Source organism: Tasmannia lanceolata, unplaced genomic scaffold, assembly GCF_043159265.1.
Source record: "Tasmannia lanceolata isolate RefF3 unplaced genomic scaffold, GAP_Taslan_0.1 ptg000011l, whole genome shotgun sequence".
NCBI classification, from domain to species: domain Eukaryota; kingdom Viridiplantae; phylum Streptophyta; class Magnoliopsida; order Canellales; family Winteraceae; genus Tasmannia; species Tasmannia lanceolata.
Window position 1 is genome coordinate 21609828 of NW_027518688.1, and position 18442 is coordinate 21628269.

At 39.9% G+C, this 18442-nt stretch overlaps 1 protein-coding gene and 1 pseudogene across 1 annotated transcript; both read left to right on the forward strand.

Moving 5' to 3' along the window:
- The first annotated feature begins 2377 nt into the window (after positions 1-2377).
- On the forward strand, positions 2378-3981 carry LOC143886637 (endochitinase-like). Its single transcript, XM_077390684.1, has 3 exons — positions 2378-2836; positions 3210-3366; positions 3458-3981. The coding sequence occupies exons 1-3, from the start codon at positions 2407-2409 to the stop codon at positions 3825-3827; spliced, it is 957 nt and encodes a 318-aa protein (XP_077246799.1). The 5' UTR covers positions 2378-2406; the 3' UTR covers positions 3828-3981.
- A 2955-nt stretch (positions 3982-6936) lies between these two features.
- LOC143886032 (endochitinase pseudogene) lies at positions 6937-8805 on the forward strand (annotated as a pseudogene).
- Positions 8806-18442: the final 9637 nt, after the last annotated feature.

Sequence of the window (18442 nt, forward strand, 5' to 3'; positions counted from 1 at the left end):
AGTTGCTCTGTATATCTCTGATATCGGTTATTTGTGGTTGTTTTGGCCTTGCATGTCCATGTGGTTGTTGTTGGAAATCGGGGCGTGCCACACTGTCTCAGGGACCCTGGTTTGGGGTGTGACAAAACTTATGCCTTAATCTTATCTCTATAGATAAGGGACGAGAGAGACATTGTCATTCGATAGAGATCTGTGATGTACCTTTAGTATCATCCACCTGGACAAGTAGACATATCGTTGAGGCCCCATTAATGGCATTTGTGCAGGGAAAATTCAAAGCCGCCCTAAATTTGGAGCCATCTCCATATCAAGATATTGTTCGATGCTTACACTGTTTTTGATATATGGTGGGTACAAAACTGGGGACCACACTGTATGACGGGTCACGTTCACGTAGAGCATGGTATATTCTTATATTCTCACAAAAAAATTATTTCCATAGGTGGATCCTAGCCTTCCAATCTATAGAGGTTTCCATAACATGTGGTTCATCTATAGACTAGAAGGCTGGGATCATCTTATGGAAATGATTTTTGGGGCACAACCTATTTACATTGTGGCCCATCAAAGGGATGGATTGGATCATCCAATCGTATGCCGTATAGTACTTTTTGAAAAAGACTGAACTACGCAAGCTTACACCATATAAAAACTCGAAAAATCAGGGGATGTGGGAATATCATAATCTCACGCCTAAAATTCTTGGGGCACAACCTATTTACGTTGTGGCCCATCAAATGGACGGTTTGGATCATCCTATGGCCCTAAATAGGTTGTGGCCAAAAAATTATTTCCATAGGATGATCCTAGCCTTCCGACCTATTGAGGTGTCCATAACATGTATTTCCTCTATAGATCGGAAGGCTGGGATCATCTTATGGAAATGATTTTTGGGTCAGAACGTACTTACATTGTGGCCCATCAAATGGATGGTTTGGATCATCCAATTGTATGCCGTATAGTACTTTTCGGAAAATACTGATCTATGCAAGCTTACACCATATAAAAACTCTAAAACTCAGGGGATGTTGGAATATCATAATCCCACACCTAATTTGTGTGGGAATATCATAAAATTCAAGTTTCATACGCTTTGAGTTAATTTGTGTTCATTGCATGTTCTAGTGTTAATTGTTGCATGATTAAAGGATTGTTTAATTAAAGCCCAAGTTAAAAACCATTAGGATTTCTTAATTACAATAGAATTTTGAATCTATGGCTCTAGGATCTTTTAATTTTTTTTGGAGAAAAACAATAAAAAATATCCCATCTGTAGGCGGATCCTAGCCTTCCGAAATATCTACAGCCCATCAAATGGACGGTTTGGACGGTTGTGCCAAAAAAATTATTTCCGTAGGCGGATCCTAGCCTTCCGATATATAGAGGTTTCCATAACATGCATTTCTTCTATAGATCGGAAGGCTGGGATCATCTTATGGAAATAATTTTTGGGTCATTATATGGGCATTTTTCCTGTCACCTTTGTCAATTGAAATCCTTTTGTCTTAAATTGAATTGGGGATGACTATTATAAAAAAAATCCTCTCTCTCTCTCTCAGGTCCAGGATCTGGGGAAGTTCTTTCAGCCCCTCTACGTGGCCCAATAAAAGCATGCCACCTGTCCCTGGGAAAGTTTCTTTAAGCAATTATGCCGCGTTTTATTTTCTATTGACGAAATGACCATTTTGTCCCTGCCTTTTCAAAAAGTGCGCTAAACCATAGGATGATCCCAACTGTCCATCTGGCGGGCTATAGCCAAAATACATTTACCCTATAGAAATAATTTTTGTGCAGAGTCTATTTATGTATTTGTCCATCAAATGGACGGTTTAGATCATCCTATGGGGCACAATCTACTTCGTCGCTGCCCATCAAACGGACGGTTTGGACATCTTATGGTGTAAGGTACTTTTTGAAAAAATACTAGACTATACGGGGTCTCTCTCTATCCCTCCCTCTGTATCCAAATTGTATTCATTTATCCAAATTACTAGTGACAGACTCAGCAACATTCACTGCATGAAATTCTTTATTCTTTTCAAGAGGCATGAAGGCTAAAGGTTTCCAAAATGTGCAGCTCCTCTAAGTAGGATGATCTAAACCGTCCATTTGATGGGCGACAAATGGACGGTTTCCTTCAAACAACTTTCCAGTTTTTGAAGCGTACTGGACTGTACGGCTTACACTATCACGTAATTGGAAACGCAGGGACAAAATTGTCATTTTATCAATAAAAATAGAGCCGGGGTATAATTGCTTAATGCAACTTTCCCAAGAAAAGGTGGCTTGCTTTTATTGGGCCACGTAGAGGCGGTGAATGATCTTTACAAAATGCTTATCTCCCCCTCCCACCCTCTATAAATAGCGCTTATGTTTCTTACGCAACACATCTATCTACTGGCAAAAATGAGGACCTGGATCTTGATTTTGCTCTCCTTAGCCTCTTTGTTTGGTTCCTATGCACAGCCGACATGTGGAAGACAAGCTGGTGGAGCTCTGTGCCCGGGAAGGAGCTGTTGCAGCCAATTTGGTTACTGTGGCCTTTCCTGCGACTACTGCGGGAATCGCTGCCAGAGCTATTGTCATCCTGACTGTCCGCCACAAAACTTCACTACGAGCGGTGATGGGGGTGTGGCCTCCATCATAAATCCATCCCTCTTCGACCAAATGCTGAAGCATCGAAATGACCCCACTTGCCAAGGCAAAGGCTTCTACACTTACAATGCTTTCATTGATGCTGCAAATGCCTTTGATGGCTTTGGCACCGTTGGGGACGTTGACACACGTAAAAGGGAGATTGCAGCTTTCTTGGCTCACACATCCCATGAAACTAATGGTGGGTTTCTAATACCATCCTAGATAGAATGAGAAATAGCCAGTGGAGGGGCTAGGGCTTCCTTACTTCAAAACGTTTCATTCACTCCATTCCTCACTAGTAATGAAAAAGGATAACTAATAACTAGTTACAATAAAGATAACTAAGATAAGGATCAAGTCAACTATAAAGTAATCTAACAAAACAACTAATTAGCATGTGAATGGATAGAGCCGTGTGGAGAGAGGATGCCGGAAAGTAGAGTCGTTGATTGTTTAGTTCATAATCTTCTAGCTCGAGCTCAAAAAATGTTTTCCCTATATATATACGTATACGTAGGGAAAGTGGGCAACTAGTATCTGTGATTAATGGATTCATTAATTGATGTATTCAGGTAAGTGGGCAACTGCACCAGGCGACCAATATTCATGGGGATATTGCTTCCTTCAAAAACAAGGCAAGAATCCAGTAGATTACTGCGTTGCAAGTGCAGAATTTCCATGCGCTTATGGTAAAAAATACCACGGCCGAGGTCCCATTCAAATCTCATAGTAAGTTCTTCTTTTTCCATGCATTTTTTTTTGTTGTTTCTAGATTTAGCTTTCTAGAGATCTATCTTGACTTGTATTTTCGTGCTTGCAGCAACTACAACTACGGCCCAGCTGGAAAAGCCATTGGGGCAAACCTTCTCGCCAACCCTGATCTAGTTTCCACTGATGCTACCGTTTCATTTAAGACAGCAATATGGTATTGGATGACTTCTAAATCACAAAAACCTTCCTGCCATGATGCCATCACAGGCCGATGGACACCATCCAATGAAGATAAGACCGCGGGTCGCCTTCCTGGATTCGGTGTTTCCACCAACATCATCAATGGGGGACTTGAATGTGGCAAAGGGAACAATGTTGCGGTCGCAAACCGCATCGGATTTTACAAGAGATACTGCGACATACTTGGTGTGAGCTATGGTACCAACCTTGACTGCTACAACCAAAAGCCTTTTGCTTAGTTAATTAGGCTTTTTCTATGTATTTGAATAAGTGACTACTAGTGTCATCTATGTAAAAGTATATGTATATGTCAAAGACCATTTGGCATTAGTATTAAAATCCTCTCTAAATATAAGTTGATTAAATAAAACTATAAGGAGGATGCATTAGAAATCTAAAGTGTGATGATTCTACGAAACGTGGCGATCGTCCTTATATGACAAGATAATAAACCAGACCTCCAAGCCGCGGATAATCATTCTCGGCATCCGACTTTCACTAATCTTAGACACCTCGTCCAATTGAGATATCTCATTACAAAAGTTTTTAGCTTTCATAAAATAATCAGAAACAGATAAATTACCTTGTGTTAATGAGCCGATCTCGTTCTCCAAGAACTGCAACCGTGCATCGTTCGCCCCTAAAAAGAGAGATGAGAGTGCCTCCCACGGTTCTTTTGGAGTTTTAGCATCTCTAATATGCTCAATCAACTCCTTCTGTATTGGATCAAGTACGCCGTGGTTTGCATATGTTTTATTTTCGAAAAATTTGTTAGTTGATTTACTCTTCTATTTTGTTGGATTTCATTTCATGCAAATCTCTAGATATTTGATCTGTGTTGTATGTTCATTATTACTCTATGGAACGTTTATGATTGGGCCCGAGTGGGCCGTGACTGATGATTAGGTCTGAGTGGGCCGGTTGGTGCCTTCTACATGGTGACTGATGATTGGGTGTGGGTGGGCCGGTTGGTGCCTTGTGCACGGTTACTAGCATAGCTATGAATTGATATCCCGACCTTAATTAGTTGGAGGGTGATAACTGGTGCGTAGTCACGTAAAGATCGGTATTTTTCCTCTATAGTGAGTGCTTGATGGCCGCGACTACTTGGGTCCGATCGACAACCACGCAAGTATGGGATGTTAAGCTGGCAAATTGTGATAGCCCGTCACTTTGAGAGGTGATCGAGGCCATAGCTATGTCTAGTGTGGAATTGTGGACTAGTTGAATTATTTGTATCATGAAACCTGTGTGTATTGTTCCAAACTATTAGTTATGTGCGGATTATTCCAATTGATAGTTATGTCGCTTTGTATTTATTTCATGATACTAGTTTTGCTTTGGAAAAAATATGCATTTATCTTATTTAAATGCTTTGGTCGTGTTTTTTATACTTGATCCAACCGATGTAGATTCTTTGTTATGTATTGAGCATAAAAGCTCATTCCACGTTGTCTATCATTTTTTAGATAATGAACTGTAGGTAGCAGGTCGTGGGGAATGGGAGTGGGAAACGGCTTGGCTTTATTAGAGACTATTGTAGCTTGTTAGACAATTAAATTTGTTTATTTACTTAACGAGCATCATTATTCGTAGCGGTGTGAATCGGGCGACATGTGGCCCTCAAGGTATTGGGATTAATTAATTATCTTTTGGATTTTCTTTTGAATAAATAAATGTTTCCGCTAGTTGCTCTGTATATCTCTGATATCGGTTATTTGTGGTTGTTTTGGCCTTGCATGTCCATGTGGTTGTTGTTGGAAATCGGGGCATGCTACACTGTCTCAGGGACCCCGGTTTGGGGTGTGACAAAACTTATGCCTTAATCTTATCTCTACAGACTGCCCGGGGCAGCTACAGATAAGGAACGAGAGAGACATTGTCATTCGGTAGAGATCTGTGATTTACCTTTGGTATCATCCACCTGGACAAGTAGACACATCGTTGAGGCCCCATTAATGGCATTTGTGCCGGGAAAATTCGAAGCCGCCCTAAATTTGGAGCCATCTCCATATCAAGATATTGTTCGATGCTTACACTGTTTTTGATATATGGCGGGTACAAAACTGGGGACCACACTGTATGGCGGGTCACGTTCACGTAGAGCATGGTATATTCTTATATTCTCAATAAAAAATTCTTCCCATAGGTGGATCCTAGCCTTCCAATCTATAGCGGTTTCCATAACATGTGGTTCATCTATAGACTAGAAGGCTGGGATCATCTTATGGAAATGATTTTTGGGGCACATCAAATGAACGGTTTGGATCATCCTATGGCCCTAAATAGGTTGTGGCCAAAAAATTATTTCCATAGGATGATCCTAGCCTTCCGACCTATTGAGGTTTCCATAACATGCATTTCCTCTATAGATCGGAAGGCTGGGATCATCTTATGGAAATGATTTTTGGGTCAGAACGTATTTATATTGTGGCCCATCAAATGGATGGTTTGGATCATCCAATTGTATGCCGTATAGTACTTTTTGAAAAATACTGATCTACGCAAGCTTACACCATATAAAAACTCTAAAACTCAGGGGATGTTGGAATATCATAATCCCACACCTAAAATTCTTGGGGCACAACCTATTTACGTTGTGGCCCATCAAATGGACGTTTGGATCATCCTATGGCCCTAAATAGGTTGTGGCCGAAAGATTATTTCCATAGAATGATCCTAGCCTTCCGACGTATTGAGGTTCCATAACATGCATTTCCTCTATAGATTGGAAGGTTGGGATCATCTTATGGAAATGATTTTTGGGTCACAACCTATTTACATTGTGGCCCATAAAATGGATGGTTTGGATCATCCTATGGTGTGTTGCACATTACTTTTCTGAAAAATACCGAACTATGCAAGCTTACACTATATAAAAGCTCTAAAAATCAAAGGTAGTGGGAATGTCATAACCCTGACCCTAGAGTTCTTTAAATAAAGGTACATTTGTCATTTTAAAATTTAAAATCATTATATGTTTGAATTCGGTCTAGAGACTTGTCAAATTTACCCCATTTGCAAAAAAATGGCCAAATGCCATTACCAAACTATGTTACTCTATTCACAAATAGTGCATAGTTGGTTACTCTTTTTTTCAAAAACCCCTACAAACACGAGAAGGCATATCCAGTAACTAATTTGGGCATTTTTCCTGTCACCATTGAATTCCTTTTGCCTTAAATTCAATTGGGGATGACTATTATTGACTAGTCATAAGGAAAAAAAATCCTCTCTCTCTCTCTCTCTCTCTCTCTCTCTCTCTCTCTCTCTCTCTCTCTCTCTCTCTCCTACCCTCTATAAATAGCGCTTATGTTTCTTAGGCAACACATCTATCTACTGGCAAAAATGAGGTCCTGGATCTTGATTTTGCTCTCCTTAGCCTCTTTGTTTGGTTCCTTTGCAGAGCAATGTGGAAGACAAGCTGGTGGAACTCAGTGCCAGGGAAGGCGCTGTTGCAGCCAATATGGTTACTGTGGCCTTACCTGCGAGTACTGCGGGGCAGGCTGCCAGAGCAATTGTCATCCTGACTGTTTGACACAAAACTTCACTACGAGCGGTGATGGGGGTGTGGCCTCCATCATCAATCCATACCTCTTCGACCAAATGCTGAAGCATCAAAATGACCCCACTTGCCAAGGCAAAGGCTTCTACACTTACAATGCTTTCATTGATGCTGCAAATTCCTTTGATGGCTTTGGCACCGTTGGGGACGTTGACACACGTAAAAGGGAGATTGCAGCTTTCTTGGCTCACACATCCCATGAAACTAATGGTGGGTTTCTAATACCATCCTAGATCGTATTGTGAAAAAAATAAAAATTGAAGAAGAGAAAGAATGAGAAATAGCCAGTAGAGGGCCTAGGGCCTCCTTACTTCAAAACGTTTCATTCACTACATTCCTCAATAGTAATGAAAAAGGATAACTAACAACTAGTTAGAATAAAGATAACTAAGATACGGATAAAGATAACTATAAAGTAATCTAACAAAACAACTAATTAGCATGGGAATGGATAGAGCCCTTTGGAGAGAGGATGCTGGAAAGTAGAGTCGTATCAGTGTCCCTATTTACTATGTCCAATGTCGTTGATTGTGTTGATGGTTTAGTTCATAATCTTCTAGCTCGAGCTCACAAAATGTTTTCCCTATATATATATATATATATATATATATATATGGGAATTGCTAGCGTCCATCGCAAAAGCGTTTTCGCGGTTGGTCTGTCGCACATGGAGACAAAAGCTGTTGTTTTCATTAACGAGGTGGCTGGTCTGACGTGCACCAAACCAGCCTCGGAAACCCTTTTGCGATGCAGCTTAGAAAATCCCTTTATATATATGAGAAAAGTGCGCACCAACGCCTCCCATTGGTGCGTTTTAGCAGGACCCAGCGGGACCCAAACATTTAAACGAATGGGAGGCGTTATAACAACTTAAGCGCACCAAAAAAATGGTGCGCTTAACAGTTTTCTCTCTCTCTCTCTCTCTCTCTCTCTCTCTCTCTCTCTCTCTCTCTCTCTCTATATATATATATATATATATTATGCGTGTTAGTTTTTCAACTTAACGTGGATCTAGTATCTGTGATTAATTAATGATTCATTAATTGATGTATTCAGGTAAGTGGGCAACTGCACCAGGCGACCAATATTCATGGGGATATTGCTTCCTTCAAAAACAAGGCGAGAATCCAGTAGATTACTGCGTTGCAAGTGCAGAATTTCCATGCGCTTATGGTAAAAAATACCACGGCCGAGGTCCCATTCAAATCTCATAGTAAGTTCTTCTTTTTCTTAGATTTAGCTTTCTAGAGATCTATCTTGACTTGTATTTTCGTGCTTGCAGCAACTACAACTACGGCTCAGCTCGAAAAGCCAATGGGGCAAACCTTCTCGCCAACCCTGATCAAGTTTCCACTGATGCTACCGTTTCATTTAAGACAGCAATATGGTATTGGATGACTTCTAAATCACAAAAACCTTCCTGCCATGATGCCATCACAGGCCGATGGACACCATCCAATGAAGATAAGACCGCGGGTCGCCTTCCTGGATTCGGTGTTTCCACCAACATCATCAATGGGGGACTTGAATGTGGCAAAGGGAACAATGTTGCGGTCGCAAACCGCATCGGATTTTACAAGAGATACTGCGACATACTTGGTGTGAGCTATGGTACCAACATTGACTGCTACAACCAAAAGCCTTTTGCTTAGTTAATTAGGCTTTTTCTATGTATTTGAATAAGTGACTACTAGTGTCATCTATGTAAAAGTATATGTATATGTCAAAGACCATTTGGCATTAGTATTAAAATCCTCTCTAAATATAAGTTGATTAAATAAAACTATAAGGAGGATGCATTAGAAATCTAAAGTGTGATGATTCTACGAAACATGGCGATCGTCCTTATATGACAAGATAATAAACCAGACCTTCTATTTCTCAAAGTAACTTTATTTTTGTGGTTTTTTCATAAAATTATCATCGATTACCCCTTGATATAAGGTGCATAGGACATACATATGTGTCACGCCCTGACTCAATATCCACGCCGGGCACACGACAGCGCTGCACACCTGCAAGGCGAACCCTCAAGCATGCAAGGCATTCGATACCACAAGCAATACAATCATATGTCTAAAATAAATCTAGGCATATATCATAGTACTAAAGTCAATGTAAGACATCAATATTTATTAGAAAATTCATTAGGGCCCACCTTGTTCGAAGATCCAAACCACTCATTTGTTGGGCCCCGGTGCAAATCTCCTTTCCCATAAAAGCATATGACTAGAATGATCCTAACTCTTCAATCTGTCATACGGTGTCCTCGGTATAGAGATGGAAGAGTTAGGATCATCCTATGAAGATGATTTTATAGGAATGGCATGTTTGCATTGGGCCCAGGAAATGGATGGTTTGGATTTTGAATAAGGTGGGCCCAAGTATTTATTTAAAAAAAAAGGTCATATATGGTCTTCGCATGTAGGTGCATGTATTTTTTTAAACACAGTTGGGCCTAGCTGTTCAAAGATAATACTCAGTTGTGTTCCCCCAAAAATCATCTTCATAGCTAGGATGATGCTAACTCTTCAGTTTGTTATATGGTGCCTTCAATTTTAGGATTAGGATCATCCTATGGAGATGATTTTCTGGGCAAGGCCTACCTATTCAAAGACCTAAAACTTTTGCTAGGCCCACCAAGGAGTTGTGTTGACAGAGATAGAGAAGGTTGTGAGAGTATATATATATATGGTTTGTGTGTGTGTGTGAGAGAGAGAGAGAGAGTTGAGGGTGTGTACGGTTTTAAGAGAGAGAGAGAGGGGGAATGAATTTATTTTAGAAGGGTGTGAATTCATCATTGAACTTTAAGAGTTGTGAGGGTGGGTATGGTTTTAAGAGAGAGAGAGAGAGAGAGGGAGAATGAATTTATTTTACAAGGGTGTGAATTCATCATTGAACTTTAATTTAATATAATAGAAATATGAGTCAGTAAACTTTGATAAAATTAGGGAGTCGGGTTCAGGTTATATTCGGTTGCCTGAGGCCTCAACCCTAACCCAACCCCGAAATAAAATTGGTTTATTAGCTGGCTGATCTGGACCACCATTTCTAGAATGTGTCATGGTTCAAAAACAAACTGATAAGACAATCTTACTCACAAACATCGGTGGAAAATTGGACAGTTTCACCATTTCTATTCCAGCCACTCTTTTAGAGTCGGTTACTCATCTGATAAATGATAATTATTTTTGAAATGGCAAATTTTATAAAAGAATTAGAAGGAACACCCGAAAGGGAATACCCAAAGTTACAGAATAAAAAATAAAAAACTAATTACACAATGAATGGGACATCAAATAGGAAATTGATCAGACCAATTCATCGAGTTGCATACCACCCCTCTTCAAGCCAACGCATCTGCCTTCTCATTAGCAGACCTTCTAACATGAATCAACTCAATATCTGATTCCGCCAATATATCTTCCATTTCTTCAAAAGGATCCAAAAACCTCCAAGGTGGAGCCACCACATCTGATAAATGAAAATAAAAACAATTATTTGATCAGTTCAATATCCGTACTAAAATGGTTTGGAAATGTGATTATATAATGGTACGACTAGGATTGCTTGTCCTTGCACCCAACTAAACAATAACTTGAACTAGTATTGTTTAAGTTTAATTTAGTCGGACCGTCAATTTATATTGTTATCTTATGCAAGAAACAGTAGTTGAGTTCCAAAGACCAAACACAAAGTCCATAGAAAGGTCTTCCCGCAATTCATCTAGAACTGGAAGAGGCATTACCTAATAAGGAGGGCATTCATGCCACAAACCGATCATGATGATTTGCATTATTTCAAGCAGTGTGAACAAAATGCTTGCTACATGGAACTCCATCTTACAACTATTCAATGATGTACTAAAGAATAGATCCAAACAATAGAATATTGATACTGATGGCTTGAGTCAGAAGGCAAATAAATTTGAATGCAAGCTGAATTTGTGGGGTTCAAGCGTTTAAATGGACTACATGAGGAACATGGGGACTTCAAAGAGAGATGAATGAGATCAAATCGATTAACAGGAGATACGGGATATGCATGTCTACGATGGGTCTCTGTTCATTGAAAATTATTTAAAACAAATCTGTACGGTCTGCCAAAGCTAATAGTCTTCCCTTATTATTGGCTCGCTCTTTCAGAAAATTGCCATCTATTACCCCTCGATATGAGGGGGGACATACGATATACACGGGATGGAGTTGATGCAGCGGCATGTCGAGGAAAGGAGAAGATCACCTACCTTCCAAAAAGAATCCTTGAATCCACGAGGAAGATGCTAGAAAATTAAACTTGTATTCAAATTTTCATTCATTGAAAACTAGTTTCATACACCGAATGTCCAATATTTATTGGCTTTTCTTATTTCTCCTTTCCTTAATTGACTCAAACTCTTCTTCACACTTAAACTCTAAATCCTAACTATGACTAAGACTCTAACTTCATCATCAACTAGGACTCAAACAGAAACCATCCTAAGTAAGAATTCAACATTTATATAAAAAATTGTCTACTTACAATATACACTTTGGTTGTATAGCTGGCTGATCAGGACTGCCAATAAGGTGGGCCCCAACTAGAATGAGACATTCTCCAAAATCAAGATGATTAGACAATCCGACCCATTCAAATCAGTAAAAACTTAGACGTTTTCACGGTTTCTATTTGAGGCGTTAATTTGAAAGCGGTCGACCAGTTAATAAGGATAATTATCTGATAAGTGTAATTTTAATGTTAAAATGATTTGAGTACCCCCTAATAGGATGATAAGGCTTAACCCAGAGGATCAAACAAGAATCGTACCTGAAGCGTACGATACGAAAATTGCACTAGAATCCATTAGGGAATGATAGAACACCGTTTTATAAGAATAGAAAATATGGAAAAAGATGATAGGGAAAAGGGCAAGAATGAGTTAATTCGAGGAAACTCAGGCCTCCATTGAGTTAATTCGAGGAAACTTGGCCTCCAATAAGCTAACCGCACTAAATTTGATTATTCCTTGCTCAAAAGCCATACGACATAGGTAACTAATGCATTCCAAAGTGGGATCGCTTTTGGCCTCCTCCATCACCACCAGTCACCTCAATCTCTAACCCAATCCTCATCCCCATCTCCATTTCTCTTCGTCTTCCACCATCCCACTTATCCTGTTCAAAATAACACCTTGGAGGGGAGGATGAATCAAAAGAGGTCAAAATTAAAAAATCAGAGGCAAGGGGATTGGTTTTGCCCATCCTGTGCTTATTACAATTCAAATGGATGACTAGGTGTCGATGATGCTTTCAGAGGAAGAAGAATTCATCACCCTCAGTTTATTGCCCAGTGACTGTGGCTCAGGACGGAAATAGAAAGCTTGATCAGCGGTGGAGGCAGGGGGATTGGTCCTGCTCATCTTGCAATTATTCAAACTTTAAAAGATGGAGTAAATGTCGTTGTTGCCACCTGGATCGTAAACAAAAGCCTTCATATCCATCCCCTACCACATCAGGAGCTGGAGGCCAGATAGTTTCGGAATCTGATCCATGGCCTGACTCTGGGATAATCTCGTCCTCTATGGTGGAAGATGGATCTCTGTCGATCTCTATTTCTGGCAAGGAGGTAGAAACAAGAATGGATTCCTTAAAGGCATGTTTGGTGGGTAGAAGGAATGATTTGTCTGGATCCCTTCAGGATCTATGGGTGTGGGCCAAAAATTCTTGGAATTCTCCCTCCCTCGCCTGCCCGTGTTTACTCTCCAACGACAAGATCCTTTTTATTTTTGATTATGAAGAGGTGGCCTATAGGATTCTGGTTTTGGAAATTGGAATGACTGAGTACCCCTATCTTCCCTTTCCCATTGGTCCCCAGATTATATTAAGGGCTCTAAGACACTATGGGTCTACTTTTACGATATCGCATTACATGTGTGGGACTCCTCAAACAATTCCATCGAATTGAGTATGATTGTATGTGTGATAGCATCTACTATACCAGGAATATCAATGCCGACGGTTGAAGGCTTGGGAAATCTTTTTGGGCAGGTTACGGAAGTGAAAATGGAGGGCCTCCATAATCAATGTATGTGTTTTGATTAGCCAAAATCTACGCCCCTCGTTGGAAATTTTCTCTCATTGGGAAGCTATGGATTCCAATTATTGTTACATGGTTGGAGTCTCCATCCAGGGATCCAGGGGCCCCCAATTGGACCCTGAAAATGGTCAGAGGGATTCTTTGTTGATTGCCTCACCGGGAAACAGGACGTCGGTGCGCCCCCTGGAGATTCAGGCCAGGCGGCCAGTTGGCATTCTGAATCCCTCTCATCAGGATTCAAATTTCAAATTTCCAAGGGCCAGATTTGGAAATTTGCAAGGCTCGCTTCCCAAGCCTAGTCTGAAAGGACATCCGAATTTTGATTCAGGGTCGCGAGATCAGGGCCCTGTTTTAGCTCAGAATAATAGACAGTGGCGCAATCCAGCTATGACCAGGATGAATCAGGATTCTGGAAATCATGGTCAGTATTTAGAAGAGGGTGGGCCCTCATTCGCGGCATGCTCGGTATAAGTGCAAATTTCTTTGGGTGTCTTACTTCCTGACAGTTGCACTTTTTGGATGATTCTGGCGTCTTCTGTTGGTGATGCTATCAAGAAGAAGTCCCAATTGATATAAAAATGTTAAAGGATATCTTCAAATAATGAAAAGATCTCTAATCCTGGAGCTACTTTCCAGGCATGGGAAGTTAAAGAGTCTTTGCGTCTTTTGGGTGTTGGCGGTTATTGTAATGTGCATCCCCTCAACGGCAATGGGGCCAGAACGTTGAGAAGCGTGAAGGACACCAACCTTCATAGGATTGGAGGATGGCTGAATTGTAGTAGGGATAATCTTAGTACCAGAAGGAAAATTTAATGATGAAATTAGGAAGCGCCACTTTGGTGCAATTAATGCCGCTTCATGATAGCAGGAGATTCTTCACAACTTTGGGTTCTGTGGCGATACGTTGTTTTTGGGTGATCTTCTTATCTGTTTCCTTTGGGTTGGGGACCTGGGATTTAAATGGAAAGTCAGAACGATTCGGTATCTCCTCCCCCTTGCCCTTCCTCTTCAACCCGTGGCAAAACAATAATGTTGCCGGCATGAACGGAGCCAGAGGTGGGCAAGGGGAGGCAACTGCCCCCCTAAAAAATCTGAAAAAAAAACTTATGTGGCTTTCTAATATTCCAAAACTATCATTTTCTCAGCTTTCTAAAACGCAACCTTTCAAAATTTTAGTGATTTTTCTAAAACGTCTTCCCTCCAAGATTTTAGAGATTTCCCAAAAGCAAATCATGCTCTTTCCAAAATCACAACTATCCTAAATTTTATAACCGGACTCAATCTCTCTCTCTCTCTCTCCAACTCCATCTCTCTCTCCCTAATCTCCATCTCTCTCTCTCTCTCTCTCTCTCTCTCTCTCTCTCTCTCTCTCTCTCTCTCTCTCTCTCGGGTCTCCATCTCAAGCTCCTTCTCTCGAATCTCCCTTTCATCGAAGCAAATAGTGAATTTTGACTTGAGTTGTGATCTTGATTTTTTTATTTGTAATACGGTGTTGGTTTATCTCTCTCTGTTTTTTTTTTGCAATATAATTGCAAATTATGAATTCCAAATTTTTGTTTTTGATGAATTTCATTGAGTACTTCTCTTACCTCGTTTTAATGTTTGGTCCCACTTTGAAAGCCAATGGAAAGTTGGAAACCTCTTAATTAAATTAGAAATTTCTCAAATTACTAAACTAATAGTCTAATATAGTAATATCTAATTATCTATGGTTTTAGACTTTTAGCCCTAAACGAGCTTTTACGAGCCGAGCCGAGCCGAGCCAGGCTAACTCGGGCTCGGCTCGGCTCGTTAAGGATTCGAGCCGAGCTCAAACCGAGCCCGAGCGAGCCGCTGAGCCCGACCCAAAATTGACACCCTTAGTTGGATATGATATTTCTTGTCTCCTATTTTATACTTGCACTCTTCATCTTTATGTGACCCGGTTCTCATTGGCTGATATAATTCGCAACAATCTATTAAGAGAAGTGAAAATACAGATGATATATGCACTCCCTTGTTTTGCTCCGTTTTTATACCTTTCGTTTGGATGTTGTTAGCTTATTTGGTGAAAACAAGTTAGTTTCAGAGCATATCTGGCTACCATTAATTTTTTTTTTCCTGGAAAATATAAGCTTACCAAATGGTGAGGGAGGGTGGGAGAGGCGGGGACATAAGAGGGACTTAGTGGGGAAAGGGGAAGAAAAGAATGAAAAACAAGGTAACCAAGAAAAAAAAAGAGGGGCAGGGGGAGGGTGGGAGGGGGGAAGAGTGATAAATCAACCCCCATATATCTTAAATAGACCCCTTTTAACGTAAAACCTTTGGGGTGTGAGTTACTCGCTTGTACGGTGTTTAACAGCAGATGAAAACTTTTTTCACCTGCCCTAACGGTTTACCTTAAAAGGGGTCGATTTAAGATATATGGGGGTCCATTTATCACTGCCCAAAAAATATTATGGTTGCCAAACATGGCCTTGATATGAGCTTTTTTCAGAAAACTTATCAAACAGCCAAGCGGACTAAGTCTGTAACAAAGAAACCAGTTATAGAGAAAATCCTAGAAAAAAACTTAAGCCATTTATTGGGCCCTAATCTCATCTCTATAGACGGCTTGCAGGAAGATAAGTGGTGAGAGACATTGTCCTCATAAGGTAAAGATAAAGTGATGAAAAACTTGCGCCATTTATTGGGCCCTAATCTTATCTGTAAACAACTTTCAATTTCTCGAATGCTATTAATTAATGACAAAGATTTTCTAGATATGGGGATGAAAAGGGGGGACCATCCTGAATGGAAGGTCGAGATCATGCAGAATGTGAGTGGGCCCCATTTTAAGCTTCGGGCCGTATATCCTTTTTTTTAATGAAGATGCCAATTTTATTAAATAATAATGGATTAGATGTGCACAGCGGGCTAAGGATTACGGTTACCACATATAAAATGATTCGTTAGAAGCTCTTAATTTGGCTGAGTGATATCAGAGCTTTGGTTGTTTGGAAGTATAATTGTCAGTGTGGATAGAAATGGAGAGTTCTATATGAACCATGATCAAGTCTATATTGAAATGGAGAGTTCTATATGAACCATGATCAAGTCTACAGGTCAAATTGGACATTTTGAAAATTGAAACTGGAGGATATCTTAGCCCAGGTGTGTCACCCTCTCTACTCATTCGTGGCATCTAAGTATATATCTCCTCCCAACCGTCTAGCTACCTCTCTCTCACCACTTAAGAAACTAATTAATCATTGAAAAATATTCATGGTTGCAAAACATGGCCTTAATACGAACTCTTTTCGGAAAAGTTATAAAACAGCCAAGCCCACTAAGTGAATAACAAATTAAGAAACGACTAATAATGAAAATCCTAACTGAACTTATGCCATTTATTGGGCCCTAATCTTATCTCTATAGACTGCCCGCGGAAGCTAGATGTAAGGGACGAGAGAGACATTGTCATTCGGTAGAGATCTGTTATGTACCTTTAGTATCAACCACCTGGACAAGTAGACATATCGTTGAGGCCCCATTAATGGCATTTGTGCAGGGAAAATTCAAAGCCGCCCTAAATTTGGAGCCATCTCCGTATCAAGATATTGTTCGATGCTTACACTGTTTTTGATATATGGTGGGTACAAAACTGGGGACCACACTGTATGATGGGTCACGTTCACGTAGAGCATGGTATATTCTTATATTCTCACAAAAAGTGCGCTGCTGTTGGATCAAATATCAAGGATGTGATGATGAATTGATGAGTACGTGTTTGTAAGCCATTTCATCATATAATTTCTCTATTTTTTATAATTTTATGGGTTTTTGTTGCAAAAAGAGTAAACCAATATGCAGTATTTGCATAGAGCATGGTATATTCTTATGTTCTCACAAAAAGTGAGCTGCTGTTGGATCAAATATCAAGGATGTGATGATGAGTACGTGTTTGTACGCCATTTCATCATTTAATTTCTATATTTTTTATAATTTTAAGGTTTTTTTTTTTTTTTTTTTTTTTTGCAAAAAAGAGTAAACCAATATGCAGTATTTGCAAAAAGAGTAACATAAAAACCAATATGTAGCATTTCGCCATTTCATCGTATAATTTCTCTATTACAAAGAAACCAATATGCAATTGGGATTTTTTTTGGAAGGAATTTTATTAAGTTAAATAGGATTCTTGCCTTCATTTTGGATTGTTGATCGTGTAAGAGTTTTTTTCATCAATGATGTTGAGACCCGGGTAGAACTCACCCTTAAAAGCTAGCTGTTTAGGGGAGCGTGTCCATTCCCTTATAAGCCTAGCCATATCTCCTTGCTTTTCCGATCGTTGGTTATTAGGGGCATCCCGAAAACGTCCGGGTCGAAATATGGCTTTCAAATTAAGTTCCAAATTAGTGTATGCTGCCAAAGGGAGTGACAATGCCATACGCAAAAAGGAAGAGACTCATAGAATGACTGAGGCAATTAGAGGTTTTGCACATTTTCATTAATCCATGAGCAGGATCTATATAGACACATAGATCCACGGATCCATACATCTCGATCGGAAAAGAATCAATAGAAAAAAGAAAGAATCGGAATTGATCGATTTCTTTCTCAAAACAAATGAAAAGGAAAAGAAAGATGAAACTTAAATCATGTGGATCTCCCAAAAATTTCCCCCACACATCGTCAACATGGCAACTACGAGATATTCTCCGAGGCCTCGAGGGATTTTCTCCGTCCAAGAGGGCACACCGGGGTTACCAAACCCCGTCTCTTATACCACTTGTTGTGACCTAGGTAGAACTCACCCTTTTAAAGCTAAACGTTAAGGGGAGAAAGTGTAAACCTTCTTTGGTATATTTGGAGAAGAGAACCAAATAATAAAGTTGAACCAAATTGAGATAATGGATAATATATCAAGAGGAGAGAGAAACAATTGCTTTAGAAAGCAAAACAGTGAATGTATCTCTTCTCTGCAAAATAACGTGAATTGCACTCGCTTAAAAATAACGTGGAAAGACCACTCACTTTATTCATTCGGTCACTATATATAGACATAGAATTTCAAAAGAAAACAAACTCTTCCTAATTGTTATCTCACTATAAAACATAACCAAATAAAATAAAGACTCTAATGAGTCGGTGGTGAGTCGGTGGTGACACGTTCACAATTCTCCCCCTCAACACTGACTCGCCAAACTACTCAACCCCGTTATGAATCAACCCTGTCGGCCCAACCCCTTCGATGTC

Coding starts and splice junctions, on each gene's coding strand:
- LOC143886637 (XM_077390684.1), top strand. CDS start 2,407: ATGAGGACCTGGATCTTGATTTTGCTCTCCTTAGCCTCTTTGTTTGGT. Junction 2,837..3,209: donor CACATCCCATGAAACTAATG/GTGGGTTTCTAA, acceptor TGATGTATTCAG/GTAAGTGGGCAACTGCACCA. Junction 3,367..3,457: donor GGTCCCATTCAAATCTCATA/GTAAGTTCTTCT, acceptor TCGTGCTTGCAG/CAACTACAACTACGGCCCAG.